At 36.9% G+C, this 18971-nt stretch overlaps 4 protein-coding genes across 8 annotated transcripts; 2 read left to right on the forward strand and 2 right to left on the reverse strand.

Annotated features, from left to right (window-relative positions):
• LOC105168148 (homeobox-leucine zipper protein HAT5) lies at positions 1305-3126 on the forward strand. The gene is given in 4 exon segments (XM_011088099.2): positions 1305-1733; positions 2033-2436; positions 2518-2853; positions 2855-3126. Coding segments are annotated over 4 exon segments (1023 nt in total). The 5' UTR covers positions 1305-1615; the 3' UTR covers positions 3020-3126.
• Positions 7006-10549, reverse strand: LOC105168151. Of its 4 annotated transcripts, none has more exons than XM_011088104.2 (3): positions 9969-10549; positions 9096-9558; positions 7006-7461 (listed from the first exon to the last, which is right to left on the reverse strand). In XM_011088104.2, exons 1-2 carry the CDS (start codon positions 10511-10513, stop codon positions 9144-9146), a joined length of 960 nt encoding a protein of 319 aa, XP_011086406.1. In that variant the 5' UTR covers positions 10514-10549; the 3' UTR covers positions 7006-7461; positions 9096-9143. The 4 variants fall into 4 exon arrangements, with proteins under 4 accessions (XP_011086406.1, XP_011086408.1, XP_011086407.1 ...); XM_011088106.2 differs by having other exon boundaries at positions 7009-7272; XM_011088105.2 differs by lacking the exon at positions 7006-7461 and adding an exon at positions 7482-7983.
• Positions 10543-14425, forward strand: LOC105168150 (ultraviolet-B receptor UVR8). The gene is made up of 8 exons (XM_011088102.2): positions 10543-11317; positions 11404-11556; positions 11745-11903; positions 12926-13093; positions 13261-13392; positions 13494-13580; positions 13853-13951; positions 14022-14425. Exons 1-8 carry the CDS (start codon positions 11104-11106, stop codon positions 14231-14233), a joined length of 1224 nt encoding a protein of 407 aa, XP_011086404.1. The 5' UTR covers positions 10543-11103; the 3' UTR covers positions 14234-14425.
• On the reverse strand, positions 14780-18818 carry LOC105168149. Of its 2 annotated transcripts, none has more exons than XM_011088100.2 (8): positions 18060-18818; positions 17517-17668; positions 17257-17406; positions 16955-17172; positions 16509-16651; positions 16280-16427; positions 15000-15068; positions 14780-14920 (listed from the first exon to the last, which is right to left on the reverse strand). In XM_011088100.2, exons 1-8 carry the CDS (start codon positions 18677-18679, stop codon positions 14825-14827), a joined length of 1596 nt encoding a protein of 531 aa, XP_011086402.1. In that variant the 5' UTR covers positions 18680-18818; the 3' UTR covers positions 14780-14824. The 2 variants fall into 2 exon arrangements, with proteins under 2 accessions (XP_011086402.1, XP_011086403.1); XM_011088101.2 differs by having other exon boundaries at positions 17556-17668; positions 18060-18815.

Genomic DNA, 18971 nt, shown 5'->3' on the forward strand with positions numbered 1-18971 from the left:
TATATTAAGATATTTAATATTTATTTATTATTTATTATTATATTAATATATATTTCATAGTATAATATATATTCGGTATTCAGTTGGATTTGATTAACCGATATAAAAAATCAAAATCAAATTCGATCAATTTTCAGTCGATTAGCTGAAAATTACACACTCGTATAATTTATTACTTGATTTATCAAAATATTAATACAATAATATAGCTACTACTTAAAAAAAAGGTATTTGGATCACAAAATATTTAAAAAAGATTATAAATCATCCAAATATAAAATTAAATATAATGAAATATACCTAAATAGTTTAGGTATCATGAGATTTTCTTGGGGGGTGAGTCATCAAAGTGTCCCTAAATACCAGAGCTGCCGATTGATGGCGATTGATTGGACATGTTGCCTTTGTTTTCTTCTGCTCCTTGTCTTCTCAATTTTCTCTTTCTTTCTTGCTTTTACTCATTTACCCCTCTCTTTTATTTTTTATTATTTTATTAAGAAAATTCTTTATTTAATTGTTATTTTCAGAGTTCGTCTTCATCAGTTAAAATAAAATTATAAATAATGAATTTGCAAATGTAATACACCCATAAATCTACCCACAGAAACAAATGCGTCTTTAGACATTATCAAATACATTTATTTGGCAAAGGTAAAAGTGCTACTTTCCCAACCTATGTGCTATCCCCCTACATTCTTGTTTCTTCACTTAACGATTAAACCAAGTTTGAAAAATTGGGCATACAAAATATATATTGAAAACAAATTGAAGATATTTGCCCATACTACCTTTGCCATAAACCATCAATTTCAGACCAATGGGCACTAAATTGTGTGCTGTTCGGATACTACAACCCCCCTCCTTCCCTTTTATTTTCTTTTTTTTTAGGTGATCTTGAGTTCATTGAACTCGAGACTAATCCCTACTTACGATTCATTGTTATTGTTGGCTTGAAGGAATTTTGCAAGCGATGTGGCTTGCACAAAAAACTTCTGGCTAAATAAATCGACTCCATAGACGTGAGCGTAATGGGACTTTACATGCACTATAATATTTAGCTTTATGATTACAAAAAAATAAATATTGGATATAAATTATACAAATTTAGAAGGGGTTGGGGGGAAGAAAATTGGGAAATTTTTGGATTTATATTTAAAACTTTAATAATTAAAAGCCAAAAAAAACTTTTTTATTTTTTTGGCTTTTCCTATTTATTGCAAGGATGAAGGGTATTTTAGTAATCTGAAGCTGTATGAGTTCCAGCGCAACAAGTAACAAGGTGCCTGTTATAATCCTCATCAAGCATTCAAGCTTCTCTTCCCATACGCGCATCTCTCTCTTTCTCATCTCTTTCTCTCTCCACTGCATAGTTTTCTTCACTCGAATTCGTCAGCCTTTCTCTCTCCTCTGCTCTGCTGCTGAGTGATGGGTCTGAGCCCTCGTTACTCTTACACTTCCCACATCAACATTATGCTCACCACCACCTTCTTTCGTCACAAGCCTTAAAAGAAACTTTCAGCGACTGCTCACGAGTTTTTCCTGTGCCTGACAAACGTAGATAATGTTCCTCTGAGAATTTCGCCATAAAAATTTCAATCTTTTTCAGTGAAAAGCCATGGAGGTCTACGATGATTCTCGCATCTCAAATGCTTTGTTAAAGAATGAAAGGCTTCCTTGCACTTCTGAAGTTCTTGATTCTCTCTGGGTTCAAAATTCTTCCCCTTCTTTTCATGGTACTCTACTTTTTCTCCCACACAAAAGTTGTATTTTTTCTCTTGGGTTTGTTTGTTTGTTTGATGCTTCTTGTTTGGTTTCTGGGCTCTTTCTTCCCTTTGATTCTCAGCTTTTCTTGCGCATTCCCCATCACTATGTTGTTGTTTTGTGGGTAGTCAGTTGTTTGCTTGTGTACATTGCTTTGTGCTGTTGAATTCTTGATATGAAAAAGTAGCTTTTGTTCATACTGTTTGTGATCCAACGATGTCAAGTTTTCAAGTATTTGATGAGAAATTGACTATGGATTGCTCTGTTTCAGCCTCTGCATCCATGGTGAACTTTGCAAATGTCCAAGGAGAAACCAAAACTGAGAGGCCATTCCTCCCACAGATAGATACCAAAGCAGAGAATTGCAATGAGGGCGCCCTTGACGGATGCAGCTTCCACCACCCGGAGAAGAAACGGCGGCTCACCCCGAATCAAGTTCAGTTTCTTGAGAAGAGTTTCGATGAGGAGAACAAGCTTGAACCTGAGAGGAAGCTTCAACTTGCTAAAGAACTCGGTTTGCAGCCTCGACAGGTTGCAATTTGGTTCCAAAACCGACGAGCCCGGTACAAGACCAAGCTGCTGGAGAAAGAATTTGACTCCTTGAAATCGAGCTACGATAGGCTAAAGGCCGATTACGACACCCTTTACAAAGAGAATGAGAAATTGAAAACTGAGGTAGCAATTTTGTCCTCTCAAGAACTCAGAAGCAGTTCTTGCACCAGTGTTTTCTAACGAGGTTTTCGTTCTATCGAACAGGTTAATTCGCTGGCGGAGAAGTCGCGTTTGAGAGACAATGGGAAGCCGAAGACGGAACAATGTGATGATCCCATTAGTCCATTGGATTTACAGCCAAATAAGCCAATTTGCTCCCAGAATGCTGCACAGACGGTGGCCTCCAAGCAGGAAGACGCAGCGAGCTCGGCCAAGAGCGATGTATTCGACTCGGATAGCCCGCATTATACCGACGGGAATCATTCAGCAGCATTAGAGCCTGCAGATTCTTCACATGTGTTTGAGCCAGATGCTTCTGATTTCTCTCAAGATGAAGATGATAGCTTTAACAGGAGCTGCCTTATGCCCTCATTGAGCTTCCCAAAACTGGAAGTTGAATGCTTTGATGATCTACAGCCGAACTCGTGCAATTTGGGATTCCCTGTTCAGGATCAAGGGACATGGTTCTGGCAGTATTGAGTTGAGAGGATCAGGATTGGATGTAGGAGGGATTTTTGGTTCTTGCATGTTGATGTTGTTGTGTTGATGCCACGGTCTGATCTTGTTGTGTAAATTAAGGTTTGAGGATCAATAATGAAAGGTTTCTTGTTTTCTTGCAAGAAGATGTTGGAATGGAATTGCCCTTTTCTTGAAGCATTTGTGCTCTGATTTAACACAATTTTAGTTTCTTCTGCTAGTAAGTTTCAATCATTGAAATTATTATGGGGTTTTGCTCAGATTTTTAGCTGAAATTAAGCAATCATTAGTCACTTTTTGAGGTGGAAATAAAGTAAATCAAACATGTTTGATGTTTTGCTTATTAGGATAATATATAGAAGGAAAAAATTTAAAATAAAAAAGATTTACATCTCATTCTACATGAATTTTGGTATAATTAAAGTCTGATCCTTACATGTGTTTTGGTATAATAATTATAATGAGATTGATCAAATCATAATATATTACATAGTAAATGTATTATATTTATTATGCATGAATTTGAACCATATCTATAGTTTGGAAAGAGTTATTAGTATAATCTGATTCAACCTAACATTTCTGACGATCTTATATATTTTATCCTTACGATCTATTTAACTTTAATATTGAAGGGTTGTTACTGGGGCCTTCCTCACATAATTCTGACGACTTCTTGCTTTGCAGGTCTCTTAACATAAAACTGTGAGACGTCTCTTGGGCGTCCACGAAACACAATCCACATCATCAAGTAGATATTAACTTCACTAAAAATAGTAAGGACAATTATAACTTAGAATTGTTCTCGAATTTACTGTATTTATGTATGTTGTCAAAAATTCAAAAATAAAGAAAGTTTATGCACATTCAAGAATCACCTCAGTTCATGCTTCTAGAAGGGACATAATCAACCTAGACACTTCTCTAGTCATTCATATTAAAGTATAAAATTACGAAAAAAAAAAAAAAGAAAAAATGGGAAGAAAAGTCAAATATTTTGAAAGGGTTTACTCCAACGTTCTTCCACTTGCCATGACTTTTTGCTCGATTTAGGTAATTACTATTTGATGCTGACAATTTGTCCTCCACATTTTTTTTAATTTTAAAAAATAAGAAAAATTCAAAGATATGTTGCAAATATTGATATTTTAATGCATGTCCTCATTGTAGTATAATAAAATTTCAGTACCCATATGTTCATAAGTCCTTTTTTTTTTTTTTTGGCCCCTCCTATAAGCATATTGTTGAATAAAAAATTCAAAATAAGATTTTTAAAATAAATATAATAGAAGATCAAAATGATAATATGTAAGAAAAGTTGTACCTATGAATGCAAGACAACTATTTATAGTTTTTCACTAATCTTATAATTTCACATGAACCACATACACCGAAATGATAGGATGATCATGGTGAGTCCATATGTATTGAAGTTCAAGATGCACCAGAACCAAGTTGTAAAAATCTTGAGTTAATAAAATGGAATGGATCTACAACTTGTTTGAAAATTGTAAATATTATTACGGGTCGTAGTGTGACTTTTATAAGATATACCCCCCACTTCACATTCTTAAAATCTGGTGCATGCGTGTACACTTTTAAGATTGTTGGTCTTATTTCTAGTGTTTTTAAGGTTGAGACGTATGTTCTGAATCTAATTAGAAATAATTAAATAGTTCAACGATGACACTTTATTCTTATAAAAGATAGATATGAGTCAAAAAAAATTTAAAAAAATACACGAGTTTATTTTATATGAAATTTTAAATAAAATAGAGGTACAGATATATGTACAACAAGTATGAAAAATTCTTATTGAAATTAGGTTCGGTCGAACCAAATCAATCATATATAATCGATGTTTTTTCTTGAATTATACACCAATTACATAAAAATATATTATAGTTGTTATATAATTAATTTATTTAGATTTGAAATCTGACCCAAGTTTAAATAATTTTATGAAATTGCATGGGATTGGCCAGAACCTTAAAACAAACACATCCTTGAAAAAGTTAATATAAATGCAAATAATCAAAATTTTATATTACTTTTTATTTTTTTTTGAAATAATAAAAAAAATCTGGACGGCGTCGAGTGATGAGCAGGGAGATTCAGGCAGCTGGATATTTAAGTTACCCAACCCGATCACCGCCACGTGGTCATCTGCATGCACGTGTTACGAGAGCAGAAAAAGCAAGTCTTCGTCAAACACAGCACGCAACCATGGAGAAGCGTACAGCGCGGCCCATGGGCCCACCACTGGCCTGCCTATTGGTGTTTGGGCCGGCTACGTGGCTAGAAAGACTGGGCCTGACCCACATGGGCCCACCCTTTCGCTTTCCCTCATTCTATCCCCATTCCCAGGGGGATGTATAGATAAGAATGATTAAAATGCTGCAAAGAAGGTGATGTACTCAATTTCCCATTGGGCCCCAACCTCTTTTGGACTCAGTACTCACTCCGTTTATTTGGATTGGACAGACGTGTAATTACATCAAATTTTTAAAAAAATAATAATATAATTATTTTTTTTGTATTTATATTAGGTATCGCGGTATATAATACTTGCGTATATAATACGATAGATATGATATAAATTTTAAAAATAAAGATTAGCATATGACTCGAAACGGATCAAATGATTAATATGAGTTTAAGTGATACGAAAGTCTTATTGAAAGCTGAAAGATGACATGGACCATATGAAATAATAAAGATATAAATATTTATGAAAATAATTGGTGTTTTAAAACATTTGATATTGGGCTGTTATGAATTATCATTTGTGTGTGGGAAGTGTCGTTGCAGATGTTGTTAAATTAGAATTTCATTTTAAATGCTTATCAGCTTATATAGCTATAATTAATTATTTTTAAAAAGTAAAATTAATTGTTGTAAATTAGGGTTAATTGTACTTAGATCCCCTTTGAAAATATCAAATTATACATTTTTTCAAATAAATTCTAAAATTATACTTACACTCTCTTTGAAAATTCACTGTTTATAGATAATCCCATTTCATTAGTGCTTGGAAGAAAAATGCTAATGTTAGCAAAAAATTATATAAATTCAAATTTACCTTTCATTTAACATTTTCATGTAAGAATTTTGTATTTATAAGAGAATAATCATAATGATGTTAACCTCACTCCCCCCCACCCCACACACACACACACACATATATATATATATATATATTATATTTATCTCTTTATAAATATAAAAAAAATTTATATAAAAATATTAAATATGGGGCAAAATTAAAATTTTATATAATTTTTTTTAGCATTAGCATTTTTTTGTCCAAACCCAAATATAAACGTGCAGAAATTTTTTTTTAGAGGGGGTATAAATTAGTGAAACTTCAAAACTTTTTTGAAAATAAGTGGAATTTCGTATTTTCAGACAAGGTTTAAATATAATTAACTCAAAAAATAATGAAGTGAAAAATGAGGAACGACACGGTCGAGATAAAAAGACAAGCTACTGTCAAATTACAAAAACGATCTGTAGAATGTGTGGGCTCAAGAAAAGTTTTGTTGATGATGATGTGAGAGGTGAGCGTGCGGTCAGTCTCAGGATTTCGCACCGTCCACGTGCGGACCACATCTCCATGTCAGAAGCTTCAAACAGTACTACTGCTTGCACCAGCTGCCGGTGCATGCATCAACTTCTTTTATCCATCTCAGTTTCTTTTCTTTCTTCAACAAACCCCTCTAAATCTGCTGTCTATGGACCAGAAACTTTTATTAGATGATTGATATGCCATTTTGAGCCCGCATGTTGATTTACTGATAAAGAAACGTACTCTAACGAGATCCCCATGTCGTGGGGACACTATGAACTCGGGTTGATTTTGAGTTCTTGATCGATGATGATTCGGATTTGTTGATTGCATTATAACCACAATGTAGGTATCCATATGCATCAGTCGTGGTAATTATCGAGATTGACTAAGAAAAAGTTGTGGTCTTAGAAATGAAAGTTATGATTTAAGCCACGAGGGCATTTTTTGTAATAATCCAATGGCCATGAATGCAGTGATTCGGTTAAAATGGGACAACCTTGGAGTTAGACTAGTGAACATGGTAATGATGCAGAATATAGTATAAATTCTTACACAGTTTCTTGACCAGTAAGCTGGACATCAGACAGGATCAATGTGATATACTCAGAAAAAAGTAGATTAGGTTTAGAGTGTTGGTGATGATCAGAGTTGATTCCCTAGTCACTATCATTGAACAACAACACAGATGAAGCCATCTTGTTGATCAAATCAATCACTTCTCCCTCCACAAGGACCACACATCTGAAAGCAATCTGTTGGGAGAGTACAAACAGAGGAGTGTGAATTCATGTTCAGGAATATGATGTAAGAGCTCATTGTTTCTCATGTTGCAAGATCAACATCTGGTTTGTGCTAAAAATGCTATTGACATATGCCATTTGATCACACTGATAAACAGAGTGCAGTTGCGGAGGTAAATTATAGCTGCTAATGATCCACGTCTGAACACAAGATGGCAATATATCAGTGAGCAATTCAACCATAGCAAGTGAAAAGATATAAAATTTTGAAGGACATGATGTGGAAGAAACCCCTTTAATGTGCTCGTTGCAAAACACAATGAAACATAAAGCCGTTTTACCATTGCGTGAAAGAAAATGCGAGAGGGATGAGATGGTATGAATCTAATGAAACAACATGGGATTGTTCCGGAAATGAGTAAGAGTACTTGTGCTTCCTGAGCATCGAGAACCATCCTTGATACGGATTGGAAGAATAGATGTGGCCCGTGTGCTGAGGGAACTTTTAAGATCATAGAAACATGATTTTTGTAATAACTCCCAAGAATAGCATGTTTTTGATATCCAGAAACATCTAAACGCATTTCATTTTCTTGGCCATGAATATGCAGTTTATGAATAAGCAAAAGAACAGAGCATGAATCTGAAAGATGTGGAAGTTTTAGAGCGCTGGATCAATGTTTCATCGATGAAGTGTCTGACAAACGTCAGCAATACAGCCATCTGAAGAAAATAAAATAGCACCAGAAACGTCACTGGAAGATGTATTTAGATACACTAGTACACTTTGGTGCAAACAATAACTGAATTATTACTAAAAACAACCAATTTAGAAGAACCACCGACAATATAGTTGCGTGCATATGTTTTATATTTTGTAAACTTACTAGTTTAGCTTTGTCATCCATGTATAAGCACCTGGTAATAGGGTGTTCAAAAAGTCTACAACTAAGATATATTTTCCACCATGCAGACTTTCACTCTAGGATCAACTGTGCGATCGTGCTCTTCAGGGATCTGTTTATTTCACTAATCCACATATGAGAAAACTAGTGGTCTCTAGCTTGAGTTGATTCAAAGTAAAGCTAATCAATGGGGACCAATCAACAACACTAAAGGTTTCACCGAACTTAAATAATTGTTTCTCGCTCTTTTATCTTCTCTTTAATATGTTGGTTATGTAGTTCACGAATGCAGCAACGGTCAGACTCATGCCTAAATCTTGAAGTTTTAACAGGTTGATAAGCACTTATACCAGAGCACTACAAAGCTGACATAGACTTTCTTGTTTCTTCCTTTTCCCATACTCAACTTGGGTACGAGATGTTCAAGTTCTTAAGCAAAGAAAAAAGAAAACAGGAGTTTATTCAAAGTAAACAACAATTGCGTAGAACAAGTGATAATAGTAAAACTTCAAAAATAAGGAAAAACAGCAAGATTCACCAAGCCAGAGCTCTCACACCATGCATGCTCTACATTAGATAGCAAGAACAATTACGCCTTTTCTTTTCCAAATTTTGCACATGACGTTATGTGAAGATGGGGCCTAAGGAAAATGGTTGGCTCAAAGCAGTTGTAGTTTGTCAAACATAGATCTCACTACTTAAGCTGGGCACTTGCACCATTTCTTGAGGCATTTGACATGGTGCTGCATGGTGCTGCTCTACATGCATATATAAGTATGAGTTGGCTTAATTATGAATATTCCAAAGATTGGTTCTTGTACTCGGACATAATTGCACTCTGCTAGTCCATATTAATAATGTCATTTTTATGATTAGTATGAATTTGGTAACAAACTTGAAATGACACCGAGCTATCAAATTATAACTAACCTAATATAGTCTGCTGAGAAGAATAATCCCAGTTGCCCGGACCTTGCATCAATTTGATGAGGTCAATGAGTTTTTGAGACCACGAAGGATACTCCACATGGATGTGGAGATAATAAAAAGAACTGTACCAGTTACTACGGCATATTTGAGTCCGAGGTTAACCAGTAAGTTTACCAGAAGCCCAGCTAATATGACACCAAAAAAATTAGCCGAGACAGCTGGCCAGAATGGCATGTCCAATATAGAGGCAATAAAGGCTCCAGTCCAAGCTCCTGTTCCAGGGAACGGCACTGCTACAAAAAGCATCAGACCAAGCCATTGAAACTCTTTGACAGGACCTGCCTTCTGTTTCGCCCTCTCAAATAACATGTCTAGGAATCGAGAAGCAGCTTGATTCTTACCAGTGAGAAACGTTGCAACTTTTTTCAGGTACAATATGATAAAGGGTACTGGAACCATGTTCCTGTGCATGCAGCACCAAACATTAGGAAAATAGGAACAGAACGAAATCACCCCCCAAAAAATAGTTGTTATATAGCACAATTCTTATTCAGAACATGTCTTGGTTGATTCTTTTGGGTTAATGAAACCAAAAAAGTTTTGAAAACTGTGAACAGCGATGATTATCCGAAACCATCAAATTTTCAAACTTTACTAGCACACAATCTATCTAGAAATATGAAATCAAATTCATTAAAGAAACTAACATGGAAGCTGATTTTCAATATAATTTAAAGAAACAGGAGAAGTGAATTCTATAAAACAATAATTCTACTAATACTAGGCTAATTTTTGAACAACAGACACAAAGTAGGTATATTGATGAACTAAAAACACTGAATTCTACCTAGAATGGAGAAATGTGAGACTGACCCAAGAATAGACAAGACAGTTAGCGTCACGGGCTTGAGTTGCAGCCAGTAACCAACAGGAATAGCCCCTCGGAGCTCGATTACTGGAAGCGTAGCCAAGGCAAAGACAACAGCTTCATCAGGCCAGCCTGAAGCCCGCAATGCATTAGCAACCTTCACACCAAAGCCCGAAGTCCTGATAGAATCAGCACCACCAACCACTGCAGCAGCTTTAGCATCCCCAGAAAATGCATACAAACCAAGAGACACAGATGTCCACAACAGGACCCAAAATAGTAACTTCAATGGAGTTTCTTCAGACCCCAACAAAGACTCATCCTTTTCAATTGTCTCAAGAAAATCATCTGATGAAATTCTCGTCGCATTGATTTGGGGATGGCTCAGATGAAATAAAGTTTGAAATGAGAGCGAAGACTCTGACTTTTTGAGAATTGGCCGGTATTGCAGTGAAGAAAAATGCGTTCTTGGAGTTGAGAGTGGGAGTCTATGGCAATTTGAACGACCATTTGTTAAAAGGGTCGGTGAGTGTGATAAAATGGACGCCATTGATGATTGGAATATTCAAAACGGAGAAGTACTCGTCAGCTGCATTTTCATGTTCTTGGTAAGAAGGAAGGATCATTCGGGATTAGCAAATCATTTGCAGAAAGCATGACACTTTCTTGTTTACTAATTTAGTGCAATTGTGGGGTTTGTGCAGGGATGAAGAGATGAGATTAACGACCTATTAATAGTGTGGAATACTGCGGCAAGATTAAGATAAGAACGAGATTATAACAAACAAAAACAAAGGGGGGATTAACCGAGGTAGAAGTTAAGCCGGTCAAATACTGAATTTGGACCAAGTGTTTGGGTTTAATGGAGTATTTCACATTTGATATAGCAGAATGTTTGACAAAAAGAAATCTCTGATCGATATATTCTATGAGATGCTGCTACTTGGTTGTGAATGGTGAAGAAATTAATTGGTGAATGGGATTATACTTTCTTGATCCAAAAGAAAAAAGGAAAAGCGAATAAAGGTAGCTGTAGTTACAAAAAAAGAAAGCCCTGAAACTTAAGAGCAAGAATAATTGGGCCAGGCAGTCAGAAAACCGTTGCAAAGACAACCTGCTCCAAACATAAGTCGCAATCGAATGGAAACCGCAATGGAGCGAACACAGCAGGCGCTGCAAGAAGACGACGAAGAACAACAAGAAATATGGAGCTGGGGCGCCGGTACTGACGGCCAGCTAGCTACTGGACGGCTTCAAGATGAGCACAGCCCACAACTCCTTTGCTCTCTTTCCGCCTTAGGGCCCATCAATTTTCTCTCTTGCGGCGGGGCCCATGTCATTGCTCTCTCCCCCGGTATGTATACTCTCATCTGAAGAAAAAACACACACTACATATATTTACTATGTGTAGTTCTTGATGGGTTTTGGTTTCTGGTGCAGGTGGAAGAGTGTTGACGTGGGGGAGAGGCACTTCTGGTCAATTAGGCCATGGCGAGATGGTTAATAGTTTACAACCGAAGGCAGTGAAGGCTTTGGAAAGCTTTACTATTACTCATGTTTCTGCTGGCTGGAATCACTCTGGATTTGTTTCAGGTTGTTCTTTTCTTGGCTTAATTCACTGATTAAGTATGATCCCACTTTCCTTTCAGTAACCATTCAATCTCTAGTTGTTTGTTGGTGGGAATAAATGATTATATGGTTATTGGAATTTTGGTCCCAGCTGAAGAATTGGGAAAATTTGAGTTAGTCTCCACTGATTGAAATTGCTTATTGCTGTTCAGGCAGTGGTGCCATTTATACATGTGGAGATGGTTCGTTTGGTCAACTCGGCCACGGTGAATTCAAATCACTATGTTCTCCTGTAGAAGTCTCATTTTTCAGTTCTAAGCACGTTGAGCAAGTTGCTTGTGGTATGCGTCACTCACTAGTCTTACTCAGAGGTAAACGCCTGAAGCCTTCAATTCCTTTCCATTTCATTGATGAGAAGAAGTTGGAACCAAGATATCTTCATCATTATAATATTCATGTAGTTATCATTTGGCTTGTGATGTGATTATACTAGTTAAGGGATGTAGGATCTAGTAAGAGCGCAATGAGTTCGTGGTTATGATATATTGAAGAATTAAGCCTTTAGCAAGTTCTGGGAATATTTGAACAGATAAGAGAGTCTTAACTTGCTGATTTTAATATTTGCACGATGAAATACGATCCAGCTATACTTGGAGATTGAGTTTTAATGTAGAATATACGTATCCAAGTGGATGGTTATTCTTCGTGCAGTACCCCATAGCACATATACTCTGCTCATGTACAGACAAAAGAAGGAAGAGGCACATAGAATCTCATATTAACTATACATTAAAACAGTTGATGGAAATAAGTGTGGATGGAGTCGTTGAATAGCTAAATTTTTATCCATAGTTACTTTCTCCGACCTGGTGCAAGGTCAAGTTCGTTCAGTAGAGAATTTTCTGCAATTTGATTCCTGACATTTGTGTAAATTAAGTCATAAGTTTCCATAAAGGGTAGTTTATGTGAGATGTGTGGTGTTCTAACTTGACATTCTCAACTTGATGATTGTCCTGCAACTGAAGGTGTCTAGAGGTTCCTAGTCCTTCCATTAAAATCTGTTATATACTCAATATAAGTTTGCTTTCGTTACAGTAGCATCCTCAAAGCTTCTTGTTGATCTCTCACCAAAAGGCGTTGCTTGATAATGTCTATCTGACAAACCCTGTTAACGAACCTGGATATTCAAATATCTTCCTACATCAAATTTCAAAGACACTAATTTGATTGTGACATTAACAGGTCTCTTTTAGTGGGGAATTTCAGCTGGAAAATGTTTGAAACTACTACCATATGCATGTCTTTGCTTAGTTTGTCATGTGTTTGGAAAAAAATGAAATTTTATAGTAGATCGAGGTGTCGTAAACAGTAGATAAAATTTGTACTGGTGCAGGTAATAAAGACAATCAGGTTTATGGATTTGGGTTTGGAAAGCGTGGTCAATTGGGCATATCTACTGAAAAAGTCAAATCAACAAGTCTACCGCAGATTACCATGGGGTTGACAAATGTTAGGATCGTGAATATTAGTGCAAATGGAGATCACAGTGCAGCATTATCTGGTGAGTCCACAACATGCCTCTTGAATGGCTTTATATTATTTGCGAGTTGCAATGGATTGAGAAATTTGTTCTTAACAGTAGTCACAATCTTATACTAGCAATGATGTTACTCCACCTTGACTGATTTGATCATCCTGCTTTGTTCTGGCACCAACATTACAAATTAGCTGATGGAAGCCTATATACATGGGGAAGAGGGTTTGGTTGTGCTTCAGATGCATGTATTCCTCACCATGTTGATGTAGCTTTGTCCTTGAAAGAGGTTGCTCTAGGATGGAATCATGCACTACTGTTAACGAGTATGAATTCTAATTGAACCGTCTTTCTCACAAACACAAAAACCACATGGAAAGGGAAGACGTTCTCATCATGAAACATAGATGTTTATTGCTTTATGCAGGTGAAGGGGAAGTATTCATGCTTGGTGGTCATCGTCATGGTGCTCTCAGCGGTCCCCAAAAAACATCCTTGACGGCTGATGCATCCGGTAATGTCTGCAATAATCGAGTTCATTCTTGTAACTGAATTTTGTGTTGTACACATAATTGGAGGTTGCCTGTTCAACTTTTATCTGTATCTTATCAGTAGCTTGCTTTCTTAGCTTTTTGAATATCTTCTCTGCCATATTAAATGGCAGCATAAGCTGTTAGAACAGTGCTTACAATTACTGCATTTATATCGGCATCAATATATCAATTTTTATTTCTTATGATGCGGAAATACTTTTGACCCATAGTTATTCAATTTTTACTGTTACAGGAAAATTGAAGGAAGGCATCGTGCGGATAAGTGCTGATCATAGTGAAACGAAAGTCGTGCAGATTGCTGCAGGAGCAGAACACTCGGCCTTAGTAACAGGCAAGAAATCATTTTAAGTTCTTGCTTATGAAATTTCAAGAACTCTAAGTTTCATTCTTCAATTGTGCAGATAATGGATCATCATCAGTAATGACATGGGGTTGGGGAGAGCATGGTCAACTTGGCTTGGGGGACACAAACGATCAGGCTATTCCTCAGGTGGTTAGCTTAGCTCATATATCTGCTGAGAAACATCCTATTTCTAGAGTGTACTGCGGCAGTGGATTTTCCTTTGTTTTGAGGACATACGACTCGGATTCTCAAATGAGAGAAGGAACTTGAAGATTTGATAGCATATTTGACTTATAATATTCTTTAACGTCAATACAGTGAATCCGCATATTGTAATTGATATCATTCTTACCTACCTTGATTACAACAAGGTATTATTTGCTGGACGTTCCATCTCTCTTTCTCGCCCATCTGGTAATAACTTGTTCTTGAATCTCACCATTCTTCAGCCTTTTTATATCAGCTTTGCGCTCTTCACTTGTGTGTTTTCCACAGGGTAGATTATGGCTTACAAGCCAATCTTGCAACAAAAAAAGGCGAAATACTAGCAAGAAAGAATCTATATTAATTTTCCTAAGATACAAAAAATGTTGATCAGTTGATGTCTACATGGCCAAAGCACAAAATAAGGCAAAACAGGTTCTAGCAAGATTGTACAAATGAAAGCGGACTACTGCCTGCGCAACAGTAACAAGCTGCAGACCCTTCCGTTTGCGGAAAAAAAGAATGGAATCCAATACCTGCAAGCTCACTTCTGCTTACACCAACATTATGACAAGATATCCACCAGTTTTTCTTTTCTTTTTCTATGTAAAACTGCAAAAAAATTCTTCCTTACTTCTGCTGTGTGCGCTTGCTGATTCATGCAACAATAAGAATGTTATTTTCATATCCATTATTGTTCACAATAGGGCGCAGGGGATCAATTTTCCATGTGCCATCAACAATGAACTTGATCTGCAGTTATTATCGAAAGTCATAATGTTGGTATGAACAGTAACATGGAAAAGTAGTCGAGATATAGGCATCAAACTACCTCATATCTACCAGGATACAGCTTTAAGTACAGAGAAAAGATGCCTGTTCTTGATTTCTCCATCTTTCTCTGGAACAAATGCAAATCACACTCATCAATCAAAATTGGTAACTGCAAACCACCATCAGCATAAGTTACAATTTTTGGCATCCACAAGTTTCAGTAACAAATGTTTCCCTCTCTAGTGGCTGAAACAAGACGTCCCTTGCATAATACTACAACTTATCTTTTACTCGGTCGACTAAGGCCTAGAAATCGGTTTTTGTCTCAAACTCTTAACTTACAACAATATCCAATACTCTAGAATAACATTGAGTTGTAAGCATATACAAAAAGTGCCTGAAAGGAGCTGGTTTTCTTCCAAAGAGCCAAGGCCAAGATTCTTAGGAACCTAACTTGTACACGCTTTTTGATGGAATCTGAAAATATTTGCTGCAGAGAAATCTGTTTAAGGTTAGCAAGTTATATAGGGAGAATCAGGTCGTTTTTTGTGCCACTCCAGAAACACCTTTTTGCCTCTTCTCCCTTTTCAACTTAGTCTAACTATTTCTGGTTTTTAAAGAAGGGAAACTATCCAATGCATTTTGATACCAGTGGTGCGCCCTATTGTTGGGAGCAAAGAAAAGGAAAGAAAGGAAGTTAGAAAAATTACAAAAGTAATACCGAGGATGGGCATGTAGTGCCTTGGAGATTCACGATAAGAAAGAAAAAAAGAAAAATTGGGATGGAAATATTCCAAGAGCAAAGGCCAGCAGTGCCACTATGGTGATTGGAATGCTCTAAAGTAACAGTAAAAATGTCCCTCACATACATGAAGTTACACTTGATACAGGCAGCAGTTTGATCAAAGGTCTAAAATAGTCAGAGCGTGGGGGAGAGGGAAGTGGAAGCGACCATCAGTGGTGATACTGGCTGGTTGAACGCAAGGTGAGACATCATCCCCCTGGTTTATTTATCTCTGCAATCACAGATGTCACCTTTTACCCCTCAAGAATCGCATTTTAGAGCTCCTATTGCCATTTGCCGAAACAGGACAAATGGAGCTAAATGATCTCATCCTTAAGGTCGAGTGAAAATCTATATCCTTCAGTGAGCTAGAACTGAATAGTTGGCTACAGCTGGGCATATATTACAGTTTAAAACTCCTACTGCAGCCATGAGGGGCCAAACAGGTTTGACATAAACATGCATACAATGATGACTCGAAGTATGTATTTCTTGGACGTACTGATAGGTAACATGAGCTCCATTGAAGTTCAAACATGTTAAGAAATACTAACCTGAGTTGCCCATCCATCAAAAGATCCTGCTAAAAAGACCTCTGAAGCCGAATTAGGCCACACTATACAGGTGGTCCGAAGAAGTTGCAATGCTTTACGAGCACGATCTATCTGCTTCTGCTTCACGTCTACTATCTTTTGCGCATTACTGTGAGAATACAGCAGGATGGACAATTAATATCGGAAAGGAGTCGGTCAACAGCGAGACTATCAAATGTATTAGACATACTTTACTGCTAATGCCATTTTCCCCTCCAATACGGCCAGCTTGGCCCTAATTGACCTGAGTCTCTCCTGAGCACTCATGAATTCATTCTGTTGGAATTCCCATGCATCAGAAAGCTTCTGCAAATCACTAGAGCTTCCAGATACCTAGCAAACAACAGGTGTTATGATGAACAAGAGAACCACACAACATTTTCTAAATAAAAGTCAAAAGCTGGGCACTCTTCATATCTGTCAAATTCAGGTTACAACTTATCAAAGATTATCCTTATTCTTCGTGTTATTCCTTTAAACTCAAATGTATGGGAAAAACACCATTAAACAAACTCACTTGAAATGAAATTCTATTTTCTTTTCCATTTATTATGATACATGCAAAAAGACATTCAAAGCACTACTGCACGAAAAATTGATGAGAGAAACAAAAATTACACAAAATAGGCTGCACACCTCCTCTGAAATGTATTCCTCTTTTTTAGATCTCAAGGAATGCAGAGCTTCGGTGAGCTCAGATTCCAGATGCTGAAGACGAGTTCGTATTTGATTGAGATTGATATGTTCATGTTTGTCCCAAGCTTCAGCATGTTCCTCAGTGTTTACAGTTGTTCCATCATGACGAATTTCTTTATCACTTTCCACAGGATTGTTGCTGAAAGAAATCTCAGCGGCTGCATATTCAGAGAGTTTTAGAACACTGCAAAAAGGATGTAGTGAAACCATAAGAAATCAAAGACTACTAAAAAGTTGAGTACCTTCAAACTCCGTATGTTGGAACCCTGCTTGCTGATTGCTCCATGTTCTCCAACTTTTGGCTGGGCTATTGTTGTTGCCGAAGGTATGAAATGAGGCTTTCTGATGGAAACCATGGCTGAGTCTGCCGTTTTCTCCAAGGTCAGTCCTAGCTTTTGCAGTTTAAAAAGCACCACATCATGTTTTAGAATGCAATTATTTGAGCTATGAACTAAATGAAGACAAATAGATAACCATTCCGTGAAAGGACAATCACATTTACCATATAGCTTCTCGTACTGATTCACAGAACCAAACTTACCACTAGCTTCAGATCTGTTGTTTCCTGAATTTATAGAGAAATCACTATTCCTCTGCTTCTCCAATCTACTCAATATACCTTGAATCCCTACCTCTTCATCAGCACCATTTTCTCTAATCCAGGACAAAAATTTCAATATTATTCCCCAGAAAATCAGCTTCCACAAAGACGCAGTAATCACGGATAAAAATATAAGCTCTTAATGTTCACATAAGTACCATTTTTCTTTTATGGGCCTATGAGCCAATCAATAAATCACAGAAAGAAATCCATAACCCCGCAAGAAAGAGTACCTGATTCTATATTTTTATCATTTTTTTCAAGTGATTACAGTTGGAAGTTAAAAAAGATATGGTATCTACTAGCACAAAACAATCAAAGAACCAACAGTATTCAACATGTTATCTGCAAAACAGAAAAAAGAAAGAAAAGAGACAAAATGACCATAAATGCAGCACATTATCTAGTAGAAACTCCCAGAAAAAGAAAGAAAAAAATACTCACAGTGATCTACCCAAGGACGCCGAGGCCTCCGATTGCAAAGAATACAAATTCGCAGAATTAGACGAATTGACTTCATAAGAAAAGCCATCTTGTTTGCCGTGGGGAGAAAAAGAATCGTGGTACTGTTCTCTCAAAGAAGCACTCTCTTTACAACTCTCAACTCTCCTCTGAAACTCTTCCAGATCAAAATCCACTGCTTCCTCAACGTTATCTCCCACATTTCTTTCATCCCAACCGAGCGAATACCACCCGCCTTTCTTCTTTATGGCCTCCACCAAATCCACTCTTCCAGCTTCCATTAACTCATCCATCGTTGGAAACATCGTGGGTTTCGGAGATTTCGCCATGAAATCCATAATCTCGGCTTCCAATTCTATGTCCCCTTCACCCTGTTTACACCAGCAACACCAAGAATTATCAAGATATCTCTCAAAACTCCACGCCCTCTTCACCTCTGTAAAACCGAAGCACCGACTCACAATAGCAGCTCCCTTGTATTCTTTAGCCCTTTTCTTGGGATTAAACTCAAGAATCAAAGAAGGGACTACAGAAAACTTCACACCCAAGATGGAGTGATGGGACTTTGGCATATGACTATGATTGGTGCTGAGCGAGAGCATCCTTCAGGCATTTCGTCGAACACTTGTGCTGTTTCTTGTTCTCGGGAGGAAGGAGGAGGAGGAGGGAGATGAGCAGCGAAGCAACGAACAATGTGCCACTGAAAAACTCGACATGCAATTAATGAGCTGTGATAGAAATTAATAACTAATCTTGGAGCGGTGTGTAACAGACTCAACCTCCATAATTACTTATACACTATTCATTTATTTTTTCTATAATTTCTGATTTATCTATACTGTTAAAAAAGGAAAAAAAAAAACCAACAACTTCTTGTTATATTGTAAATAAAGA

This window comes from Sesamum indicum, linkage group LG8 (assembly GCF_000512975.1).
Source record: "Sesamum indicum cultivar Zhongzhi No. 13 linkage group LG8, S_indicum_v1.0, whole genome shotgun sequence".
Lineage (NCBI taxonomy): Eukaryota > Viridiplantae > Streptophyta > Magnoliopsida > Lamiales > Pedaliaceae > Sesamum > Sesamum indicum.

Bases quoted from the DNA above. Each gene is read 5' to 3' on its own strand.
- LOC105168151 (XM_011088104.2), bottom strand. From the start codon at position 10,513: ATGGCGTCCATTTTATCACACTCACCGACCCTTTTAACAAATGGTCGT. The intron at 9,559-9,968 runs GTCAGTCTCACA...CTGCATGCACAG, and splicing joins ACTGTCTTGTCTATTCTTGG to GAACATGGTTCCAGTACCCT.
- LOC105168150 (XM_011088102.2), top strand. From the start codon at position 11,104: ATGGAAACCGCAATGGAGCGAACACAGCAGGCGCTGCAAGAAGACGAC. The intron at 11,904-12,925 runs GTAAACGCCTGA...GTACTGGTGCAG, and splicing joins CTCACTAGTCTTACTCAGAG to GTAATAAAGACAATCAGGTT. The intron at 13,393-13,493 runs GTATGAATTCTA...TGCTTTATGCAG, and splicing joins TCATGCACTACTGTTAACGA to GTGAAGGGGAAGTATTCATG.
- LOC105168149 (XM_011088100.2), bottom strand. From the start codon at position 18,679: ATGCTCTCGCTCAGCACCAATCATAGTCATATGCCAAAGTCCCATCAC. The intron at 17,407-17,516 runs GTAAATGTGATT...AAACTGCAAAAG, and splicing joins TCAGTACGAGAAGCTATATG to CTAGGACTGACCTTGGAGAA. The intron at 16,428-16,508 runs GTATGTCTAATA...GTATTCTCACAG, and splicing joins AAAATGGCATTAGCAGTAAA to TAATGCGCAAAAGATAGTAG.